The following is a 23,371-nucleotide window of genomic DNA, read 5'->3' on the forward strand; positions in this document are numbered from 1 at the left end:
AATGATTGAGCAAATGTATATCCTCTTCTTCTATCCCTTACTTTTCTTAAAAAGTTAAATTTTAATCCAAACATAACGTTGCTTCCTGAACATAGACCAATGAGTCAGTCATGTTGATGGGTTGAATCCAGAATTTGAATGCTAAATCTGAGATTCAAGATGATCAACCTCATTAATAATTCATGATTTAACAAGTTTTTTTTTCCAAAAACAATTTTATTTGCATCTATCATGTTTAAATGAAACTATACAGTCCAAAAGTTATCTACATAAAAATTCAATATATCCTTCATTTAGCAGCTTTGATTATTTTGCACTATACTTAAGAAACAGTCCATGTTGACACAATAAACAAGACAGATATCCTCCCGACCCAAGGGGGAAAAAAGTATCAGTACAAAGGAAAATGCCCACAGTGAGCAATACTTCATATGGATACGTATTTAATGATATATTCAAGGCAGAGTACATCCACATATACAAAAACACCATAGCACTGTTAATAGGTCATTGTTGAACAATGCAATATGATTGTTTACAAGAATTGCAGTTTAGTTTTTTAAAAAAATAGGACATCTAGGAAAGGTACAATTATAGCCTAGGAATTGTCCATTAGCTAAATAATTACAAAAAAAAATCATAACCTCAGTTTAGCTTAGCTTTAGGAAACCCAAATGATTGTCTTTTAAAATTGCTGAAGACTTCTGTTTTAGTATTAGCCAAATAAGAACATGTTGTTAATTCTCTTTCACATTAAATTTGAAATATTCCAGTTCAATGAACAAAATTATTTTGCAAGTTTTATAGCATTAAAATCTGCTGTTTAGGATGAAAACATTGAGGTTCAGTTTTAAAAAAAAATGTTGTGTCCTAGAAAAATTGGATTTCAATTAATTGCCCAGCAATCACAGAGAATGCAAGTTAGGAAACTGAGGGGATCAGGTTCAATGCTCAATTTTCATCCCTTCCAATGGAAATCATACTGATCAGTTTTTCATCCAATCCTTCTGCTTACTATCCTGCAAGTTGGATTAAAATAGCTTCTCTTCTCCGAACAGGAGCATGTCAGTTTAATTCAGTGTATAAAAACACTTATACATTTTGTTAAAAAGGCAACCAAAGCCAAGTAATAAATAATAAACATACAAAAATGTACAAACTGCAATAGGAAAACAGCAATCAAATCCTTCAATTAGTGTTCAGCCAAATAAACAACTATCCAGATTCACTGTAAATAAAGTTCAAGAAAAAAATCCATAGAATTATTAGTCCATCTTCCTTTAACACCATGTAACCTTTGCATTTACTTCAAGTTCCATTTGATACTGTATCATTTCAAAGATTTTGCAACAGATTAAAAATCTATTTCCTTGATTTATCCACCAAAATTCAAGTTCTATATCAGATGAGTTGTGGACCGACTGAATGTATGGTACCTTTTTTCAAACATTGCTGGAAGACTCACCAATGAAGGTGACTGCATGGCCTGGATAAAAGAAAAAAAAAGTTGGCTCACATTTCTCTAATATCATAACTCAAAGGTCATATTGGGCTCGCTCCCTTCCTTCAACCCACTCCCTCTTGAGCAACAACATTAACTCCCGTAATATTTAACATGCAATTTTCTATCATATTTTACATGGTAAAATTATTTGCTGAAACCATATTCCCCCCAAATCATGGGATCTCAAATACTTCTTCCACAACTCCAGAGTTACTTGTACCATATCAGTTAGATATCAATTCCACACGGTGATCCTACTACGCAGGACTTACTTTAAAATCAATACCAAATTTCCAAAATATTAATTTTGATCAGGTCATCTTGTCCAATAAACAGTTTAGTTTTATGTAGTATGATCTGGATAATTAATCATGTATGGCATTAGTTTTTGAAAATTTAATTCCTCTGGATTTCTTTCATGGTAAAATAATATTAGTGGTTCTTCTCAAATATTGTGTGCATTTCATTTTCCAGAAATGCATTCAGCAGACTGATCACCACAATGCACAACTGGATTATATTAAAATATTGCTATTGCTGTTTTGATTGCATTGTATAGCATTCAATTTTCTTTTTGTCTATTACAATGATAAGAGTTTTAGATTTATTCTACATTTTTTCTGTTTCTGTTTTGGCAATATGAACCACCTGTTACACTACAAGTATTTTGACTATTGCAAATATTATTCTATAGTCACATATGATCATATATAAACAATCATATGACAGTTTATATAAAAGCAAAGTGAATAGCCTTCACAAACAACTTTATTTTGGCTACTTGTCACTCTTCAGTCCTCTGAAGGCAGAATAATAATCTAATCTCACATATAGTTTTAACCAACTGTTAACTAGGAGCATGGTAATGAGTAATATTTTGGAATTGATCACCTCTGAGGAGAGTTTTCAGTGTTTTGTTAAAAAATGACAATATTTTGTGCGTAGCCCATCACTGCTTCATTGGAAAGTACCCGAACTGAGTATCTACCCAAAATTCTCAAACAGAAAACAGTGCAAAGCTTTGATTTTTTATATATACAAATACGTTATAGACAACCAAGGGTTTTAATAAGAACCTATCATTTAAAACTGACATGATTGATCTAAATGAAGGTGCTGTATTGCAAGTATACAAGATATATACTGTACCAAACAAAAAAGTCTCTGAATAAAGTCTAGTTGGGTTACTATTGCTGAGTATTCATTAATTTTGTCCAAGGGAGCATTAAGGAAGTGAGTGTCACACATGTAGAAATTCCAAAAATCAAATTTTAAAAAAATTCTAGAATAAGCAGCTTCGCAGAGCCAAAAGGTGCAAAAACCAAATTCTACTCAAAAATAAATCAGACCAAATTCAAACAAAGGCAAACTTTCCTAACCAAGATGGATATTCAAAGAGATTAAGACCTTTACTAAAAAGCATTAAAACATTCAATAACAAAGACATTTAGATCAAGTATTTTACCTCCTGCAGCATATATTCTAATAAAATTGTTCTGCAGTTACAAAATTATGTTGAAAACTGAATACAGTTCAATTAACACCAAGAATGTATTATAAAAATTGTTTCTGTCAGCCCAAAATTCCCAATACCAAAAGTGAAATGTTAGTAACTGTGATAAAATTTCTTCCTGCTCACATTAACAGCGCTCAAACTTGGAACCTCTGTCAACTTGAACCCATCAATTCCCAATTCACAGAGAGTAAACACAAGTAGAAAAAAGGGAAAAAAGGTATTGGTAGCACATTAAACACCAAGTTCATATATTAAAAAACACAAGCACCAAATTGTTCATCAATAACTTTAATGCTGAAGGTAACAAAATTGGTGCATGAGGTTAATAAAACATTAAAACTACAGTAAGACTCACTGTCCACAAGATGAATATGGGGTTGACTTGGTGAGTGTGGATGTAGAATATTTCGAGGTCTGAGGCCAACACGTGCACTATCCAGGGAGTTAGAGCGTTGAACAGTTACATTGTTTGCTGACATCACTGAGTCATTCACACCAAGTGTGGATGAAGAACGAGAAATCTAGATATAGGAAGACCACTAAATTACTGCAAGAGGGTAAGACAGGCAAAAAGGTGCGCTTTTCAAAAAAAATATAGGTGCTCCAAATTGGGGGGTGGGGGGGGGAAGAGAGGAAATAATCACACAAGGGAATAAGTGCTTGGCCAATATATTCGTAGTATATTCCACCCTAAAGGATCTTTCAAATTTTCTACATGAAAAATTTAATCTGATTGCTCACACTGACAACTACTATTACCAGGAACTATGGCTATGGAACTTTTCAGTATAATGCAGACATCCCACCCTGCAAAAACTGATTTCAAGGAGGTAGCACCGTCAATTTGCGGGAGACCTCCGGGAGAGGTGGGATGTTTGCAATAGAGCGGCTCCTTGGCAGCTAGCCAGTTAGTTTAAATAATGTTAGCTATGCTAATGAACGAATGACACCTGTTAAACTCACCTCAACATGTCTTTTACAGTCTTAACACACCATGGGCAATAGAAAAGTCACTGTTGCAAACAGTGCAGCGAGCAACAGTCATTATTTTTGACCCCTATTAGGCAGGGGTACACCTTAGTGTAGTCTGGGGTGACGTATGTTTTATATTTTCTTTTTTTTTGGAACACTCTGCAATGGTGCGCTCTCTCTCTCTCGTGGTCTCTCGCTTGCTTGCTCTCGCGCTCGCTCTCGCTCTCAAAAAAATTGATCTCCGTGATATTGTATATAATTTGCGGGCATCAGGGAGCCACTATTCAGATGCAGGAGACTCCCGAAACTTCCGGGAGAGGTGGGATGTCTGATAATACAACGAGAGTATATAAGCTAGGGAACACAATGCATTGAAGCAGGCAAATGATTATTGTTGAAAGCCAAGTATTTATCATGCATTACTTAGGTGACCACTGATTTACAGTAACTAAATGTTAATCTATTGTCATTGTATGGTAGTCTGGTTCAGGGACCAAATTACGTCAGAAAACTGACTGCAGTTGTAATTTGTTGGCAGTATAGTATAGTAATAACAGCTGGTGGATGGGATAAGAGAAGAACAATAGAAGGGTAATGTTGGGTTCACAGCAAGTGCAAACCTTACACTCTCCAGCAAAAGCTGCTGAAAATAAAGTTTGATCCAAGAATAGAGTCAAAATTACTACTGCTCTTGTCTAGTAGATTTAAAATACTATTTGAACTGATATATAGGCATATGTAAAAGATGCAAATTAATAACAGAATTAAAAATATTAGAAGAATGCAACTGAATTAAATACAGATTAGTTTTACCTCAAAAATAACATGGCATTGCTGTATGGAAAAGATGCCTACTCACACGATTTACTCCTTCAAAGATTTATCAAAAATCATCCTTGGTTTAAAGAATTTTTAAACAAACTTACTAAAATTTCCACTAAAATACTAGTTTTAATGGATTTCAATTTTAATAGTTTTATTTATTCTTGAAATAAAGGCAAGAACACCTGCAGATAAGTGTAGAATCTGAAAGAAGTGAAACTCATTTGTATTAATTTGAGCAACTGCCTGTTAATTAAAACAGCTGAGAAAATAAAAACATGTTAAAACGCAAGAAAGTTGTTCAGAATCAGGACCCAAACTATAAAATTGGACCTTTGTGCTTACCGTTAATGATGTGGTACTGGTGCTTGCTAATCGACTACCCAAATGAGTTCTATTCCCTTTTGGACTCTTGGTATCTGGCGTACTGTGAGCCATTAGAGCTCGCTGCAAAACTCTCCTTGGTGTTTTAGTAAATGAGAATGCTCTTGTAACCTAGACAAAATAAGAAGATTTTACACTGTCCATATGGAAGCTTATATTTATATGCATTACTAAGGAAACACACAGAGCTGTATGGATAAACTTTGTGAACAGGAAAAGATAAAAGGACCAGCGATCAAGAACAGGAAGAGGAGAGAAACCACAAAAGGGCAGCTGAGCAAGGTGGAAATAAGACCACAGACCATAACACATAGGATCAAAATTAGGTCTTTTAGCCCATTGAGCCTACTCTGCCATTTCATCATGGTCAATTTATTTTCCCTCTCAATCCCATTCTCCTGCCTTCTCCTCAAACTATGACACTCTTCCTAATTAAGAACTCATCAACCTCCACTTTAAATATACCCAATGACTTGGCTTCCACAGGTATTTGTGGCAATGAACTCCAGATTCAACATTCACGGAGCTGAAGAAATGCCTTTTCATCTCTGCTCTAAAGGTACGTCCTTCTATTGTGAAACTGTGCCTTCTGGTCCTACTCTCCCACTGGAATATGCTCTCGATGTCCACTCTATCTAGGCCTTTTAACATTTCACAAGCAAGAGAAAATCTGCAGATGCTGGAAATCCAAGCAACACCGACACACACAGTGCTGGAGGAATTCAGCAGGACAGGTAGCATCTATGGGGAAAAAAATACAGTTGACATTTTGGGTCGAATCCCTTCAGCAGTCCTGAAATGTTGACTGTACTTTCCCCCACCCATAGATGCTGCCTGGCCTGTTGAGTTCTTCCAGCATGTTGTGTGTGTTGCCTTTTAATATTTGGCAGTTTTTGATGAGATCCTTCCCTTATGTTTCTAAACTCCAGCCAGTACAGGCCAACAGCAATCACACACTCCTCACACATCAAACCCTTTCATTCCCAGAATCATTCACATAAACCACTGAACCCTCTCCAATGCCAGCATATCCTAAACTTCAATACACTGCTCATAATACATCAAATATAGTCTAACCTATGCCTTGTAAAGCCTCAGCATTACATGTTTGCTTTTATATTCTAGTCCTCTGGAAATGAATATTAACATTGCATTTATCAAGTCAATCTGCAAGTTAACCTTTAGGGAATCCTGCACCACGACTCAAGTCCCTGAACAACTCAATTTCCCAATTCACTTGTTGATTAGAAAATTGCCCATGCCTTTATTACTTGTGTCAAAGAGCACAACCATACATGTATACAGGTGTCCCCTGCTTTTCGAACGTTTGCTTTATGAAACCTCACTGTTATGGAAGACCTAGATTAGTTACCTGTTTTCGTTAACAGGTATTTTCACTGTTACCAGAAAAAGCAGCGCGCGCCCCGAGCAGCCGCTCCTCCCCCAGATTCAGAACTGCATTCTCACTGGCATTGCTTAAGCACATGCCTGTGAGCAGTCGTTAGCAAGATAAATTCTAAGGTATCGGAAAAGCCTAAAAGAGCTCATAAGGGTGTTACACTTAGCATAGAACTAGACATAGTAAAGTGTTTCGATCGCGGTGAACATAGTAAGGACAAAGTGAGTTTGACTTGTGGAAGTTGACGAAGATGATGTTGAAGAGGTTTTGGCATCCCATGACCAAGAACTGATAGATGAAGAGCTGATGCAATTGGAAGAGGAAAGGATAACAATCAAAACCGAATGCAGTAGCGAATGGACCGAAAGTGAAGTCGCCCAGGAAATGAACGTGAAGCAACTGCGTGAGATTTTCGCTGCAATGATAAAGTACGACTTTAATTTTGAAAGGGTACGTCGGCTTAGGGCATATTTGCAGGATGGTTTGAGTGCTTACAAAGAACTGTATGATAGAAAAATGCACGAGGCTAAGCAGTCAAGCATACTGTCGTTTTTCAAGCCTTCCACATCAGCCAAAGCAGACGACCAACCTCGACGTTCAACATCGAGGCAGGCAGACATAGAAGAAGATGACCTGCCTGCCCTGATGGAAACAGGCAACGAGATGACGAGATTGCCGATTGCGTCGCCTCTGATATGGGCCAACACTTACGTGCCGGGCAGCACCCAATTAATTAGCGTGTTTGTTTCAGCTTTTTTCTTAATGATGTGCTGGATGCGTCCCGGCTACTGTTGGACCGCTGTATTCTTCGCGGATCGGTATCGGTTCGCTGCCCGGAGGGTGGGGGCCACTGCACCACCTCAACCTCCGACGACTCAGCCTAACACACCATCATCAATATGCTCGGCGCTGTCCCAATTCTGCTTAGTGAGACTACACGGTACATACATTATTTCTACTTTATATCCGCTGTGTATTTTTATGTGTTATTTGGTATGATTTGGCAGCTTCATAGCTTGAAGGTTACTGGAGAGCGCTTGCGCCCTGTTTCTGCCGAGAGCGCTTGCGTGACATCTTCGCTACGGTGAACAATGCAGCAATGATTGTGGAAAAGTACAAACCCCATTTCCAGAAAAGTTGGGATATTTTCCAAAGTGCAATAAAAACAAAAATCTGTGATATCTTAATTCACGTGAACCTTTATTTAACTGACAAAAGTACAAAGATAAGATTTTCAATAGTATTACTGACCAACTTAATTGTATTTTGTAAATATACACAAATTTAGAATTTGATGGCTGCAACACACTCAAAAGTTGGGACGGAGTTAAAATAAGATTGAAAAGTGCACAGAATATTCAAGTAACACCGGTTTGGAAGACTCCACATTAAGCAGGGTAATTGGTAGCAGGTGAGGTATCATGACTGGGTACAGTATAAAAGTAGTGTCCATCAAAGGCTCAGTCTTTGCAAGTAAGGATGGGTCGTGGCTCACCCCTTTGAGCCAAAATTCATGAGAGAATTGTTAGTTCAAAAGGAACATTTCTCAACGCAAGATTGCAGAGAATTTAGGTCTTTCAACATCTACAGTACATAATACTGTGAAAAGATTCAGAGACATCTCAGTACGTAAAGGGCAAGGTCGGAAACCACTGTTGAATGCGCGTGATCTTCGAGCCCTCAGGCGGCACTGCCTAAGAAACCGTCATGCTACTGTGACAATTATAGCCACCTGGGCTCGGAAGTACTTCGGAAAACCATTGTCACTCAACACTGTCTGTCGCTGCATCCAGAAATGCAACTTGAAACTGTATTACGCAAGGAGGAAGCCATACATCAACTCTATGCAGAAACGCCGGCGAGTTCTCTGGGCCTGAGCTCATCTCAGATGGACCGAAAGACTGTGGAACTAAGTGCTGTGGTCAGATGAGTCCACATTTTGGTTAGTTTTCAGAAAAAACGGGCATCGAGTTCTCTGTGCCAAAGATGAAAATGACCATCCAGATTGTTATCAGCGAAAGGTACAAAAGCCAGCATCTGTGATGGTATGGGGGTGCATCAGTGCCCACGGCATGGATGAGTTGCATGTATGTGAAGGTAGCATTGACTCTGAGGCGTATATTAGGATTTAGAGAGACATATGTTGCCATCAAGGCGACGTCTCTTCCCGGGACGTCCATGCTTATTTCAGCAGGACAATGCCAGACCACATTCTGCACGGGCTACAACAGCGTGGCTTTGCAAACACAGTGTGCGTGTGCTTGACTAGCCTGCTGCCAGTCCAGATCTATCTCGTATTGAAAATGTATGGTGCGTCATGAAGAGGAGAATCAGACAACGGAGACTATGGACTATTCAGCAGCTGAAGTCTTATATCAAGCAAGAATGGACAAAATTTCCAATTGCAAATCTATTACAATTAGTATCCTCAGTTCCAAAACGATTGAAAGTGTTATTAAAAAGAAAGGTGATGTAACACGATGGTAAACATGCCTCTGTCCCAACTTTTGTTGAGTGTGTTGCAGCCATCAAATTCTAAATTTGTGTATGTTTACAAAATACAATTAAGTTGGTCAGTAAAACTATTGAAAATCTTTTCTTTGTACTTTTGTCAGTTAAATAAAGGTTCACGTGAATTAAGATATCACAGATTTTTGTTTTTATTGCATTTTGGAAAATATCCCAACTTTTCTGGAAATGGGGTTTGTATTTCTACTTTATATAGGCTGTGTATTCATTATATCATTCCTGCTTTTACTATATGTTACTGTTATTTTAAAATTTATGTGTTATTTGGCATGATTTGGTAGGTTACTTTTTGGGTCTGCGAACGCTCACAAATTTTTCCCATATAAATAAATGGTAATTGCTTCTTTGCTTTACGACATTCCAGCTTACAAATCATTTCACAGGAACGCTCTACCTTCGGATGGCGGGGGGAAACCTGTACTGTATTCTATCACGGACCCCTGCAGAACATTACTTGTCACCAGCAGCCAACCAGAAAAGGCTCCCACTCTTCACCTTCTGCCAGTCAGTCAATGCTCTATCCATGCTAGTATCTTTTCTTTAATACCATGGGCTCTTACCATATTAATTAGCCTCACAGGCAGCATGAGGCTTTCCTGAAAATCCAAGTAAACAACATCCACCAATTTTCTTTTGTCTTACCTGCCTGTTATATCCTCACAGAATTTCAACGCATTTATTAGCCAAGATTTCCACTTAAGGAAACCATGCTGACTTCTACCTACTTTATCATGTGCCTCCAATCACCTGAAACCTCATCCCTAATAACAGAATCCAACATCTTCCTAACCACTATAGCCAGGCTAACTGGCATATAATTTTTTTTCTGCCTCTCCCTTCAGGAAGAGTGGAATTACATTTACAATTTTCCAGACCTCTGGAACCATTCCAGAATCCCGTGATACTTGGGGGAAAAAAAAAAATCACTAATGCCTCCACAATCTCTTCAGCTACCCCCATCAGAAACCTCCTTGTAGTCTATCTGGTCCTTTCAGATAACAAAGCACCTTCTCTTTAGTATTGGCTTATACTTTCACTTCTGCTCCCCAACACACTTGAATTTCTGGCATGCTGTCAAGAATGATGCAAAATACTTATTCAGTTTGCCCACCATCTCTTTGTTCTCCATTACAACCTCTCCAGCATCATTTTCCAGTGGTTCAATGTCCATTCTCAATAGGTATATTCACTGTCAGAGAAATGTATACAATACACATCCCGAAATTCTTCTTCTTCACAAATACCCATGAAAACAAAGGAGTGCCCCAAAGAATGAGTGGCAGTTAAATGTTAGAACCCCAGAGCCCCCCCAGTAAATAAAAACCATCGGCAACCCAACCGAGCACTCAAGCATGCAGCAAAGCCTTGCCTCTCTTTTACTATAACTACTCATATACTCTTTCATTTTTTTTCTCTTTTTAAGTTACCCTTTGTTGGGTTTTAAAAGCATACTTCACACTAAATTTTGCTACACTGCATGATCTCTCTTTTGTGCTTTCTTTGACTTGCTTTGTCAGCCACAATTTGGCCAGCTCCCCTCTCATGCTTCTATACTCCACTGTAATACTGAAACATCGGACTTTAGCTTCTCCCTTTCAAACTGCAGGGTGAATTCTATCACATTAAGACCACTGTCTCCTCAGTGTTCCTTTACCTTCATCATCCATCATCATATATGGTTCATTACACAATATTCAATTCAGAAATGTCTTTTCTCTCATGGCCTCAACCACAAGCTGCCCTAAAAAGCCATCTTGTAGGCATTCTACAAATTCCTTTTCTTGAGATCCAGCACCAACCTGATTTTCACAATCTACCTGCACATTGACATCTCCCATGACTACCTCCCGTTGTAATTTGTACCCCACATCCTGATTATTGTTCAGAGGCTTGCATTTAATTTCCATCAGGGCCTTTTCACTCTTGCAGTTTCTTAACTCTACCACCATGGAGTCCACGTCTTCTAATCACTTGTTTCTAAGGACTTGTGTTCATTTCTTTAAACCAACGAACTCACACATCTACTCGTCCTTGTATTACAATGTGTATTCTTGGATATTAAACTGCGAGCTGTAATTTTCTTTCAACCATGAGTCAGCAATGTCACACTTGCCAATGTCTGTTACAAGATTTTTACTGTATTTTGAATACTTGTGCATTCAAATACAATACCTTCAAGTCCAGTATTCATCTTTCTCAATTTTATTTCCATATTGCCTGAAGTAAAATTCTTATCCCTTTCTAAACTTTCCCTTATTCTTTATTCCAGACTTCAATTAGCACCCCTGCACTCTCCTTCCTTTTTACTTTATCCATACTTTCCAAGCTCTTGAACCTAACACCGTATTATTTAGTTTAAAGCCCTATTCACAGATCTAGTTATGTAATTTGCCAGGATTCTGGTCCTAGCATGATTCGGGTAGAGTCGGTTCTACTGGAACAACTCCCTTCTTCCTCAATACTGGTGCTAATGTCCTACAAGCTGAAACCCACTTCTCCTACACCAATCTTTCAGCCACACATTTATCTCTCTGATTTTAGTAACCCTGTGCCAATTTCCACATGGCTTGAGTAACAATCCAGACAAGGCACACACTCATTTTCCCCTCTGCCATCAGATTTCTAAATGAACATTGAACACTATCTCAACACTTGTTTAAAAATCTATTTCTGTTTCTGACCTTATTTTAACATGACTATTTAATATACATATAGTACAAATACTTAGTGTAATTTGTTTTTATATTGTGTATTGTATTGTACAGCTGCAACAAATTTACAAATTTCACAGCATATGCTGGTGATATTAAACTTTATTCTGAACTACAAAGCTCCCCGACTTGCTTCAAATATTTTGTGCAGATGTTATCTACAATGCCAACGAAACAGGCCTTTTTCTATCATGCCACACTGGACAGTTCCCTTTGCTGCAAACACACATCATCAGGTTCAAAGAAAGCAATGGATCGCATAACAGTTGTTCAAATATGTCAGGAACTGAAAAAGAAATTGTTGGTTATTGGGAAAGCATTAAGCCTCAATACTTTAAGGGGCCAAGAGTGGATAACCAAGTACCGATCTAATAAGAATTCATGGGTGACTTCTGAATTTTTTTTTAAAAATGGCTGATGAGTTGGGGCATGGAGCTATAGCACAAATCAAGCAAAACTCTTCTGCTTGTTGACAATTATACAGCACACTATAATGTAGAATGTTTGAGAAACATCCAGCTGGAATTTCTGTCTTCCAGTACAACATCCATCGTGCAGGGATATAGGAATCATAAAAAAGGATATAAAGATGTATCACTGAAAGATGGTGGACAACATTCTTGAAGCAATTGAAGAAACTCTACTGACATCATCTTCAACAGTCAAGGAACTGAAAGCAAGGTTAACCTTCTACAGGCAGTACAGTTTGTCAGTGATAGTGGCTGAGAAATCAGCAGCAAGACAATTCAGAACTCTTTTGCTCACTGCAGTTTCAAGCATTCAGGCATGACAATGTCAGAAATGGTCGGGAGTGAAAATGAAATTATTTCACTACTTCAACAAATTAGAACTACAAAGAATTTGAAGGTATTGACAATCATCTTGAATATTACAATGAACAAGACTTAGGGGCTGAAGTCATCGGAAGTGTTGTACTCGAACACCAAGGTGTGAAATATAAATATAAATATATGAGGCATGGAAAGTGAGGAGGATGACACAACTGAACCTGAGCTAGTGGCTACACAGGATGCCGGGAAATTTATTGTTCGATTACAACATTACTTAATGCAAGAAACAATGAAGGCAGTCCACTATCTGCACTAGGTTTCAGTGATGATTTTGTTCATTCACAGTCAATCAAAAGATACGCCAGTGTTTACTCAATGAATTCCTCTAAGTAGCCATTACGAACTAATACATTTTTACAGTATAGTATATTTGTAGTGTGCAAAAGACTTTTGCACAGTACTGCATATTAAGTAAAATAGGAAGATGGTTGGCAAACAGAAATGAGTATTAACTCTTTGTATTAACTCAGTAGTATTAAGTGTTATTTGGCAACTAGAAAGACATAAAGCACAGTACTGTGCAAAGATTTTTGGCATCCTAGCTATACATATGTGCCTAAGACTTTTGCAGTTTTATACGTACCATAATAAATAAATTTAATCAATATTATGGATGTAGCACATTTTGTCTTATGATTAATACATTAAACAATCATTTAATTACAAGACTTGATAATGTTCTATTAAAATTCAATTGGGTTAAATAAATACTAACTGAAAGAGACCAACTTCAAAATCAGTAACCTCAGTAAAACTTCCCCATAGTCAATCTTCTTTTATAAAGTTGGGGTTCAAGGCTTTCAATCTTCTGTAAATGTTGAAACAGGTTAAATCAATGACATACCTTCTTTGAAGTCTTTTTAAATGCTCTTGATGCTTTGCTTAATGTGCTATCCATATCTTTCGTGTTCACTTCTAAAAATTCTGGCTCTGTGTTAAAAATAATATTCTCCTAGAAAAATAAACCCAGATTAAAGTGTGCAATTAATTAACAGCATGAGTGCATGCTGTAAAGGAGCTTGTGATGTATAGACTAAAGAATCATTGTTTAGGGAAAAGTGTGGAAATAATGAAATACTAGTAAAATGGCCGTAGGAAATCACAAGATTCAGAGTATGACCATGAACTAGAAGAAATTATAAATAAAAAGGTAAAAATGAATCATTTGAAAAGAAAAATAACTGATAGGATTGCAATCACAAGTTTATAGTCTTGCTTATTCTAATGTTGAGGGAAAAATAAATACCTTGAAGAAATAGAACAGAGTAGTAAGAAATTGTGAAAGTAAAATAATCAGGATTAATACCAAATTTTGTAAAGATCAGTCCATAGTAGTCATCTATGTAGACAAATTAGTCTGGCCAACAGAGAAGATACACAAAATTTTCCACTTCCTCAAAGATATTATTCAAAATCTTCCACAACTTACTGCATCTGCTTTGCAAATGGTGTTTGCCACATGTCGACAAAGCAACTTCAACCAACTGTCCTTCTTGGGCTCCTCCATAATTAATTGGAAACTAAACAGTAGATTTGATTGTTCTGTAGGAGGTCGTACCAGCAGGGCAAAGGCACTGCGGCAATCTGTAATACAATTAAGAATTTTATACAACATACACAAGAAACATTAAAAGGATGATGGTGGTCCTCTACTGCTGTAGCCCAACCATTTCAAGGTTCAATGTGTTGCGGGTTCAGCAGTGCCCTTCCGCACAACACTATTGTAAAACATGGTTATTTCAGTTACTTATGCCTTCCTGTCAGCTTAAACCAATCTGCCATTCTCCTCTGATCTCTCTTATTAACATGGTGTTTTCACCCACAGAACTGCCAAACTCTAGATAAATGTTTTTCACATCACTCTCCGTGAACTCTAAAGACTGTTGCATGTGAAAATCCCAGGACATTAGTAATTTTTGAGATACTCAAACACACCACCTAGCACTAACAATCATTCCATGGTCAAAGTCATTTAGATCACATTTCTTCCTCATTCTGATGTTTGGTCTGAACGACTGAACCTCTTGACCATGTCTGCATGCTTTTCTGCATCGAGTTGCTGCCACATGATTTGCTGATTAGGTGTAACTAAGAATGTAGCCACTGAGTGTATAAGCAGTATTTACAAGAAAAATACGTTAATGCCCAGGAACTTAAATCTGCTGATTCTGTCTACCCCAGATTCCCCAGTACAGAATGGCGCTTGTTTGCTGCCCCCTCCCAAATTACCTGAAGTCCACAATCAACTCTTTAGGTTTGCTGACAATGAGTGAGAGGTTGTTATGGCCCATTCAAACAAATATCCAATGTCTCCCTGGCAAGACTGAAGGGCTACAGTGAGATTTCAGACAGCACGCCAAATTTAAAATCAACTGCAGTTCAACAAATAGATGGATCATCTACATGGCACCTCTGGATGAACATAGCTTTGAATGTCTTTTAACATGGTCATACTTAATCCCACCATATTCAAGGGAAGGGATGGTTCTGAGACCTCTTCCTCCTATTAGCATCTCTAATCATCTGCCATGACAGGATTTGGTAGATATAGTTTCAAATGTGTTCTAATGGCTAATTTCACTTAGGTCCAACTTAGCTTATTGTTTTTTTCTGTATTACAGACATGTAGTGCATATGGCTTCACTCATTAGCAACTCATTTTTGTGGTTAGGTCACCAAGTACACCCATATTCTACAAAAAGATTCTTTGATCACTGGACTCTGAGGGATACAAATAATTTACAATTTAAACTTTCGCCATTAGTACTCAACAATTAAACCTTGATTCACATTTTCTTTTAGAAAGGAATATTATTGAATTTCTCATCATCGGAAATGTCATGGCAGAATTGTAAGGGTCACAGCATAGATTCAAATCTGCACTTTTCCCAATTTCAATATGTATCTTCTTCATCCCAACTGTTCTGATAATGGACCTTCCTGAAATGGCCTCATGAATTTTAGTCATTACTCTTATGTAATCTTTTAAGTTCAAAGATAAAACATTCTAGTGCTAAAGTTCTGACGTGCCCTAAGATAACATTCAATAGGCAAATGGCTACTGGTGAGGCATCAAATATTTGATAGGTTAGAAAGATGGATTATGTAGGTGGCGATATGCTGTTCATCTTTTTGCAAAGCTTGTATACACTTTCAAAGAAACATGTCAAGTTTATTGTCATTTAACTATACACATGTATACTGTCAAATGAGACATTTCTCAGAACCAGGGTGTAAAGCACAGTAGTTCACATAACATACAAAAACTTAAGAAACTAAAAATAAAATCTATGGATGAATTACATATAACTAAAGTGCATAAATTAAATATTATAAGGTACAGAACAGATCAACCTTGAATGCAATGCCGCAAGGAGTTCAGAAGCCTAATAGCCTGAGGGAAGAAACTGTTTCCCATCCTGACTGTTCTTGTTTTTATGCATCAGTGTCTCCTGATTGATGGTAGAAAGTCAAAGGATGCTAGATGGATGGGTGGGATTCTCAATAATACTAAGGCCCCTGCATATGCAGCACGCCTGATAAATACCATGGATAGTAGGGAGACCCCCCCATGATACTCTCAGCTGTTCTCACCATCTTTTGTAGGGACTTCCGGTCCGATGCTTGGCTGCTCCCATACCAGATGGCGATGCAACTCAGGACGCTCAAAATGCAGTTACGATGGGGGTAGGGGCTGGGAGGGTGGAAGAAGCCTTGCTTGCCTCAATCTCTTTAGGAAGTGGAGCTGCTGCTGTGCCTTCTTGATCAGGGAGTTGATATTAAGGGACCAGGTGAGGTCATTCATGATGTGCACTCCCAGGGACTTGATGCACTTAACTCTCTACAGAGAAGCCACGTATTCACAGAAGAGGATGGTTCAACTACACCTCCCTAAAGTTCACAATGATTTCCTTGACCACCTTCAGGTTCAGGTTGTATTGCTCACACCAATTCACCAGCTGCTCTACCTCCTCTCTGTATTCCATCTAATCATTGTTGTTCATGAGGTCAACAACAGTTGTGTCATCTGCAAACTTGATGACACGGTTTGAGCTGAATCCTGAATAGTCATGCGAAGGCAGTGAGACCAGCAGTGGGCTGAGCTCATAGCCCTGGGGAGTGCCAGTGCTCAGCATAATAGGACTAAAGATGATGCTGCCCAAAAGACTGAATAAGGCCTTTCTGTTAGGTAGTCCAGGATCCAGCTGCAGAGGGAGGTGTTAAGGCCCAGCGAGGACAATTTTCCTACCAGTTTCTGGGGTCTGATGGCATTAAATACCACATTGAAGCCTATAAGCAGCAGCCTGACATACAAGACCCCATTTTTCCGGTGGAACAGGACAGGGTGGACGGCAGAGGCTATTGCATCATCAGTGGATCAATTCAAGTGGTAAGTGAACTCGAAAGGGTTCAATGTAGCCAGGAGTAAGGCTTTAATGTGCTCCATGACCAGCTGCTCAAAGCATTTCATAATGATTGACGTTAATGCCAGTGGACGATAGTCATTTTGGCAGGTTATTGTCACTTTCTTTGGCACCGGAAAGATGGTTGCTGCCTTGAAAACCAAGTGGATAATGGACTGTTCCAGAGAGATGTTGAATACCTCCATCAGCACCTCAGTTAGCTGGGCTGCACAGTCTTTCAGAACCTGACCTGGTATATTATCGGGGCCCACAGCTTTGTGTGCGTTGACTCTGGCCAGGGTCTTCCTCTCCTTACCTTCTGAGTTCCCTGCCACATGCATCTCATGTCCCTGGTATCACAGAAGTGGTATATTCTCCAAGAACGCTCCCGTTTTGACTGCCTGATGGAGAAAGCACAGTTCTTGCTTCCCTAAGAGCTATCACATCCCCGATCTGAAAGCTGCTTCACAATCCCTCAGATTCCCAAATGCTATTGCTCCATGTTGATTAATCATAAGCCAGAGATTCTTACTGGTTGTGATGATAAGCATGCATGCTGTGATCTTGATAATAAATTGGAATTCGTTTATTATTGTCATTCAACCGGATACGTGTTTACTGCCAAACGAAAGATGTTTCTCCAGACCAAGGTGCACAACACAGTATATATAACTCACAGTAAGATTACTAAGGAACTAATTATTAACCGTATATTAGAAGGGAAGCTGTCCTTAAGCCTGGTAATACATTCTTTCAGACTCTTGTATTTACTGTCTGATGAAAGAAGGGAGAACTGTCCAGGGTGGGTCTTTGATTATGACGGCTGCTTTACTGAGACAGCAAATACAGAGAGTCCATGGATGGAAGGATGGCTGCCATAATGCGCTGAGTTCTGTCCACAACTCTAAATTCTTGCGGTCATGTGCTAAGCAGTTGCCACATCAAGCAGATATGTATCTAGACAGAATATTTTCTATGGTACATTAAATAAAATTGGTAAAATTATATTATTGTGCATATTATTACTCTGTATTGTTAGTTAAGTCTGCACACTGCTAAGTGTGTTTTTAAATCCCACTCAGGATCAATAACGTACTTATTATCATTAAGAGCTGGCGGGGACACACCAAATTCCTTCGGCTTCCTGAGAAAGTAGTTGATGGGTGAGCTTTCTTGTCAGTGATGATTACATGGTTGGATCAGGACAGGCTTTTGATGATGTTCACTCCTAGGAACTTGAAACTCTCAACATCAGCACCACTGATGTAGACAGGGGCATGTGCATGCCCTCCTTCCCAAAGTCAATGACATTAAGGAAAGGCTATTATCTTTACAAGAAGACCAGACCTCTAAATCCTTCCTGTACTCTGACTCATCATTACTTGAGATACAGTCCACAGTGGTGGTGTCACCTGTCAACTCTTAGATGGAGTAAAAACAGAATCTAGCCAAAGCAGTCACAAGTATTTAAGGAGTACGAGGATTCAGCCTTGTGTTAAGAATAGTGTTCAAATTACACTAGCATTAAGAATTATCATGGCAGAAGTGTTGTTGCCTATACTTACTGACTGCAGTCTAGCTTACTGGTTAGAGAAGTTAGGATCCAGTTGCAGAGGGCGGCGTTAACTCCCAGGGTCCAAAGTTTGTTGAGCTGGTATTTGCTGTAGACTTATAACAGCCAAGTGTATATAACTTATAACCATATAATGCATATAGAAACGAGACATTTCTTCGAACTAGGGTGTAAAGCACATAGCACACAATAACTTATGAAGGCAAGGATTTTCCGATCATAACAAAGATGCAAGGACACGAACTAATATTACACCCAGACATGAAGTGGTTGCGGCACCTGACCATGCTACCAGCTTGGATCAGTGGTAGTGGGTGTCTCAGCCACTGGGCAGTAGTTGTTAAGGCACGTTTTCCTTAGGTATCAGATGATGGTGGTCTTCTTAAATTAGATTGGAACCACAGACTGAAGCAGGGTGAAGTTAAAAATGTCTGCAAATATTCTTGCCAGGTGATACACACAGGCTAGGGACACCATCTGGCCAGATGCTTTCTATGGGTTCACTCTCCACAAAACTGATCTTAAGTCTGCAGCAGTGACTGTGTATTCAGGTGCACTGGAAATGTGCATAAAATGAGTTAAGCTGATTGGGAAGGGATGTGTTGTCAGCAATGCCGTTTGACTTTGTTTTGTTGATTGTAAGTCATAATTGATGGATGGTCTGGGTCTCGATCTTGTTTCTTAGCATTTCTGACAGCTTTATGAAGGCCTTAGTTTGACTTCTTGTAAAGGTCAGGGTCAGCTGATTTGAATGCGACAGACCTGGACTTCAGGTGGGAATGGATCTCCTAGTTCACCCATGGTTTCCAGTTTGGGAACATTAGAATTGTTCTCTTTGGTATACAGCCCTCAACACAATTGCTGATAAAGTCTGTGACGGTAGTGACAAATTCATTTAAGCCGACAGCCAAATTTTTGAACATGGACCAGTCTCCCAAGCCACAAGTCACATAGAATCTCATCAGTTTCCTTGGACCCTCATTGCATGACCTTCGGTACAAAATGCTCCCATTTCAGCTTTTCTTTGTGCTCGAGGAGTAGGAGCACAGCCTGATGATGGCTAAAGACAAGAATTTCTCTTCTGACTTTGAGAAAAACTTGGTGCGTCCAGGGTTAAGGGAGGGGGTCTGCAGAAAACAGCCAGAATTTCCTTTGTTTATTTGGGGCATGGTGCAGCTGAATTGCAGGAGACTGTTGCTAAACAGTTTCTAACTATTGTCAGATGTGTGCTTGTGTTCAATAAACAGTAATTTTTGTCACTGACAGTTGGTGAGGAATAAGCAGTACGGCAATTCAGAATTGTTTTGCTTATTGTGGTTTCAAGCATTCAGACTTGGAGGTGCCAGAAATGGCTGGGAGTGAAAATGAAACAATTTCACTACTTCAACAAGTTAGGAACTATGAAAGATTGTAAGGCATTGACAATCATCTTGAATGCTCCAATGAAAATGAAGATTTGGAGGATGTAATAGTTGATCGTATTGTATGAAGGTCGCCCATTATCTACACGAGGCATCTGTGTTGATCTTGTTCATTTACAATCAAGAGAACATGGCAGTGTATGCTGAATTTCTGTCGATAAATATTAGGAACTAATACAGTTTTATAGTACTGTATTTGCTCTGTTTTGTTTCAACACAATTGGTTACTCAGTAAAACAGCAGTTTGTCTTTTTTTAAAAAATACCTTTTTAACTATTTCCATTAAGCCTCAGTGAATTTGGGCAACCATTTAATTGTGTCAGAAATGCACTGGTCCCAATTATCCAGAATTCACTGTATCTTTAATTTAAAACCTACCTGATAAATTCTTATTAGGTACTTGGGCTGAAGAACCAAATGGAGGAATAAGAAAAAAAAAATCAAGTTTTAAAATACCTTTCCAGAGCGAACTTTTTGCACTGACCTTCAGTCTCCTTAATATCCAATACTTTTTTTATCTGAGAAAGAGGCATCAGCGCAATGTGTTTGAGGGATGCATGAGGTCGTGTTTGACCATGAGGACTCTTGAAAGAACTGATTACTTTGTGGCGTTTTCTTGCTATCTGTAAATAAAATTGCCAATTAACAAATATGTACCAAAAACACAGGAAATAATTATCATTTTGTGTCAAGTCTCATAGGCGTAAACAATAGTTTTTCCAATAAGACAATTTTTATTATGAAAGTAGAACATAACTAGTTTTAAAATTTGAAACTTTTGCAACCAAAGACATTAAGGTAAACTATATTCATTTACATCAGAAACATCAACCACCCTGTCCCCAAAAGCATTTTAAATGCTTGTAGTTGCCTCAGGTTTACTAATGTTCATATTTTCCCCATTATCCTTTATGCTGCATCTAGATCAAGACATGGCTACAAGTTTATCTGCACAAGTTAAAATTATGAGATTGTTGTAAAAATGCTGTTTCTTAAAGATTGTCCTTAGGTTCACATTTACCAGTAGGCATAGAAAGACTATTTTCTTGTCATAATTCACCGTAAATTGATGAGCTTGCACAAATGGAATTAGTAAAAGCATTAGTATTAGCTTGAAATGGCTTTGGCACCCTATCCCTGATTATCTTCCGTAAAAGTTATTTATACACTGATGAAAGAAAGGAACTTAAAATACAATTAATGTAAAATGCTGAAAATACAAGGAATAGGCAGGTATAGCACATGAAGTCCATCTAGCCATCACGTACTTCTCTACTAATCTCGCTTTTCAGCATTCAGCCTGCAGACTTCTGCGCCTTGGCATTTCACATGTTCATCTGAATAACTTGTCATGAGAACATGGTCCCCTCTTGGTAGCATGTTTAACATTTCAAACATCCCCTAGGTGGATGGGTGGGGGGGAGGAAATCTATTTCAAATTACCTCAATCTCCAGCTGATCAAATTTACTCTGTAGCCAAAGACACAGATGATACTACGATTGTGAACTTACTCAATCAACCTTCCACATTCACATCATAAGTCATAGCAAGGGTCCCAGATCTGGTCATCTTTTACTTTGTCAATACTCTAATGGTTTGTGGACAAATACAGTTAGGGTCTAGTAATTTCCTTCATGTGCTGAACTAGTAGCAATAACTGGATGCACGTTCTACTAATGTTTGGTATTCCCATTTATAAGTTCTATCCACTGTTCCTACAAGAGACTCAAGCAAAATTATTTCAAGTGCATGACTATGACAATGGCAATCAAAGGTGATCTTCAATATTTTTAATGTAAAAAAAATAAACCTGCAGAAACTGCAAATCTGAGATAAAACCAGAGTGCTGGAAGCTGCTCCACTTTCCACTTACAACATTTTCTGACCTGCTGAAGGCTTCCAGTATTTTCTGGTTTTATTTCTGAATTTTTTTTTTTTATTAAACAGACTTACTGAAAAAACATAGCAAGTAAGAGCTTTCAGCTACATATCCAGTTACATTAAATTGCTGAGATTTATTACGTCTAATGCAAGCAATTTCAAAGTTTTGTTTTAAAATCAATTTTTAAACTTTCCCTTTAACTTAAAAATTCATGTTTTGAAACCCATGCATTTTGCAATTAAACCTGCATACTTATGTACTCATCAAACCACCATTAAAACAGGTCTTCTACTTGTAACCAATTCATCTACCTTCTAAATGCTTAAATGTGTTCTTACCTCAAGGCAGTCATTAAATAGGAATAAAGTGACTTGTTCCCCTCGGTCACACAACTCATCATCCAGTGCAATTGTTTCCACTCGCTGGACAAGGTTGCGGTGAGATGATAGTAAGTTGGCCTATATAACAGACAAGTGAAGAGTCAGTGTGACTAACATATTTTTTCTAAACCTTTTAGTGAATTTTGAACTGGGCAGACTCAAAACAACAAATAACCATTTCACTCCAGAACAAAATTGGTGCGTAAACTTCCCAAATTGTGATTTTGCATATCCTGAACTTGTGTCTTTAAAATGACTGACGTATTCAAAATATACAGGTGTCATATACAGGTTTGTCCCCGCCATCCGAAGGTAGAGTGTTCCTATGAAACGGTTCGTAAGCCGGAATGTCGTAAAGCGAAGAAGAAATAAATACCATTTATTTATATGGGAAAATTTTGTGAGCGTTCGCAGACCGAAAAATAACCTACCAAATCATGCCAAATAACACATAAAACCTAAAATAACAGTAACATATAGTAAAAGCAGGAATGATATGATAAATACACAGCCTATATAAAGTAGAAATACTTTTCCACAATCATTACTGCACTGCTCTCCATAGCGAAAATCTCCACGCAAGCGCTCTCCGCAGAAACACGGCGCAAGCACTCTCCAGTAACCTTTAAGCTATGAAGCTGCCAAATCATACCAAATAACACGTAAAAATACACAGTTGATAAAAAGTAGAAATAATGTATGTACAGTGTAGTATCACTTACTGGAATTGGGAAGACAGCGCAGAGCACACTGATGACAGTGCTAATTAACTAATTAATTAAGTGCCGCCCGACACATAATTGTCGGTCCAGATTAGTGCCGATTTCCAACTGCGTCGTCTATGATCTGGGCTGACAATTACGTGTCAGGCGACACCTAATTAATTAGCATGTTTATTTCGGCTTTTTTCTTAAAGATGTGCTGTGTGCCTCCCGGCTACTGCGGCGTTCTCCATGAATAGGTACAGTATCTGTCCGCAGCCTGGGTGTTGGGGTGGTGGGACACTGGGGTGTCATCTCGTCA

General features: G+C 38.3%; 1 protein-coding gene across 4 annotated transcripts in view; it reads right to left on the minus strand.

Moving 5' to 3' along the window:
* Positions 1–228: 228 nt before the first annotated feature.
* ect2 (epithelial cell transforming 2) overlaps positions 229–23,371 on the minus strand; it is a 67,206-nt gene continuing 44,063 nt past the window's right edge. For 2 of the 4 annotated variants that reach the window (XM_072254571.1, XM_072254570.1), the window contains 7 exons: positions 22,307–22,426; positions 20,570–20,708; positions 14,118–14,272; positions 13,533–13,640; positions 5,160–5,309; positions 3,376–3,541; positions 229–1,486 (listed from right to left, as the gene is read on the minus strand). In XM_072254571.1, coding sequence (XP_072110672.1) covers positions 1,443–1,486; positions 3,376–3,541; positions 5,160–5,309; positions 13,533–13,640; positions 14,118–14,272; positions 20,570–20,708; positions 22,307–22,426 — 882 coding nt within the window. In that variant the 3' untranslated portion in view covers positions 229–1,442. The remainder of the gene's footprint in view (positions 1,487–3,375; positions 3,542–5,159; positions 5,310–13,532; positions 13,641–14,117; positions 14,273–20,569; positions 20,709–22,306; positions 22,427–23,371) is intronic. The other 2 variants (XM_072254573.1, XM_072254572.1) reach the window with 1 other exon arrangement.

The sequence above is a fragment of the Mobula birostris genome, chromosome 4, assembly GCF_030028105.1.
Source record: "Mobula birostris isolate sMobBir1 chromosome 4, sMobBir1.hap1, whole genome shotgun sequence".
In the NCBI taxonomy this organism is placed as follows: domain Eukaryota; kingdom Metazoa; phylum Chordata; class Chondrichthyes; order Myliobatiformes; family Myliobatidae; genus Mobula; species Mobula birostris.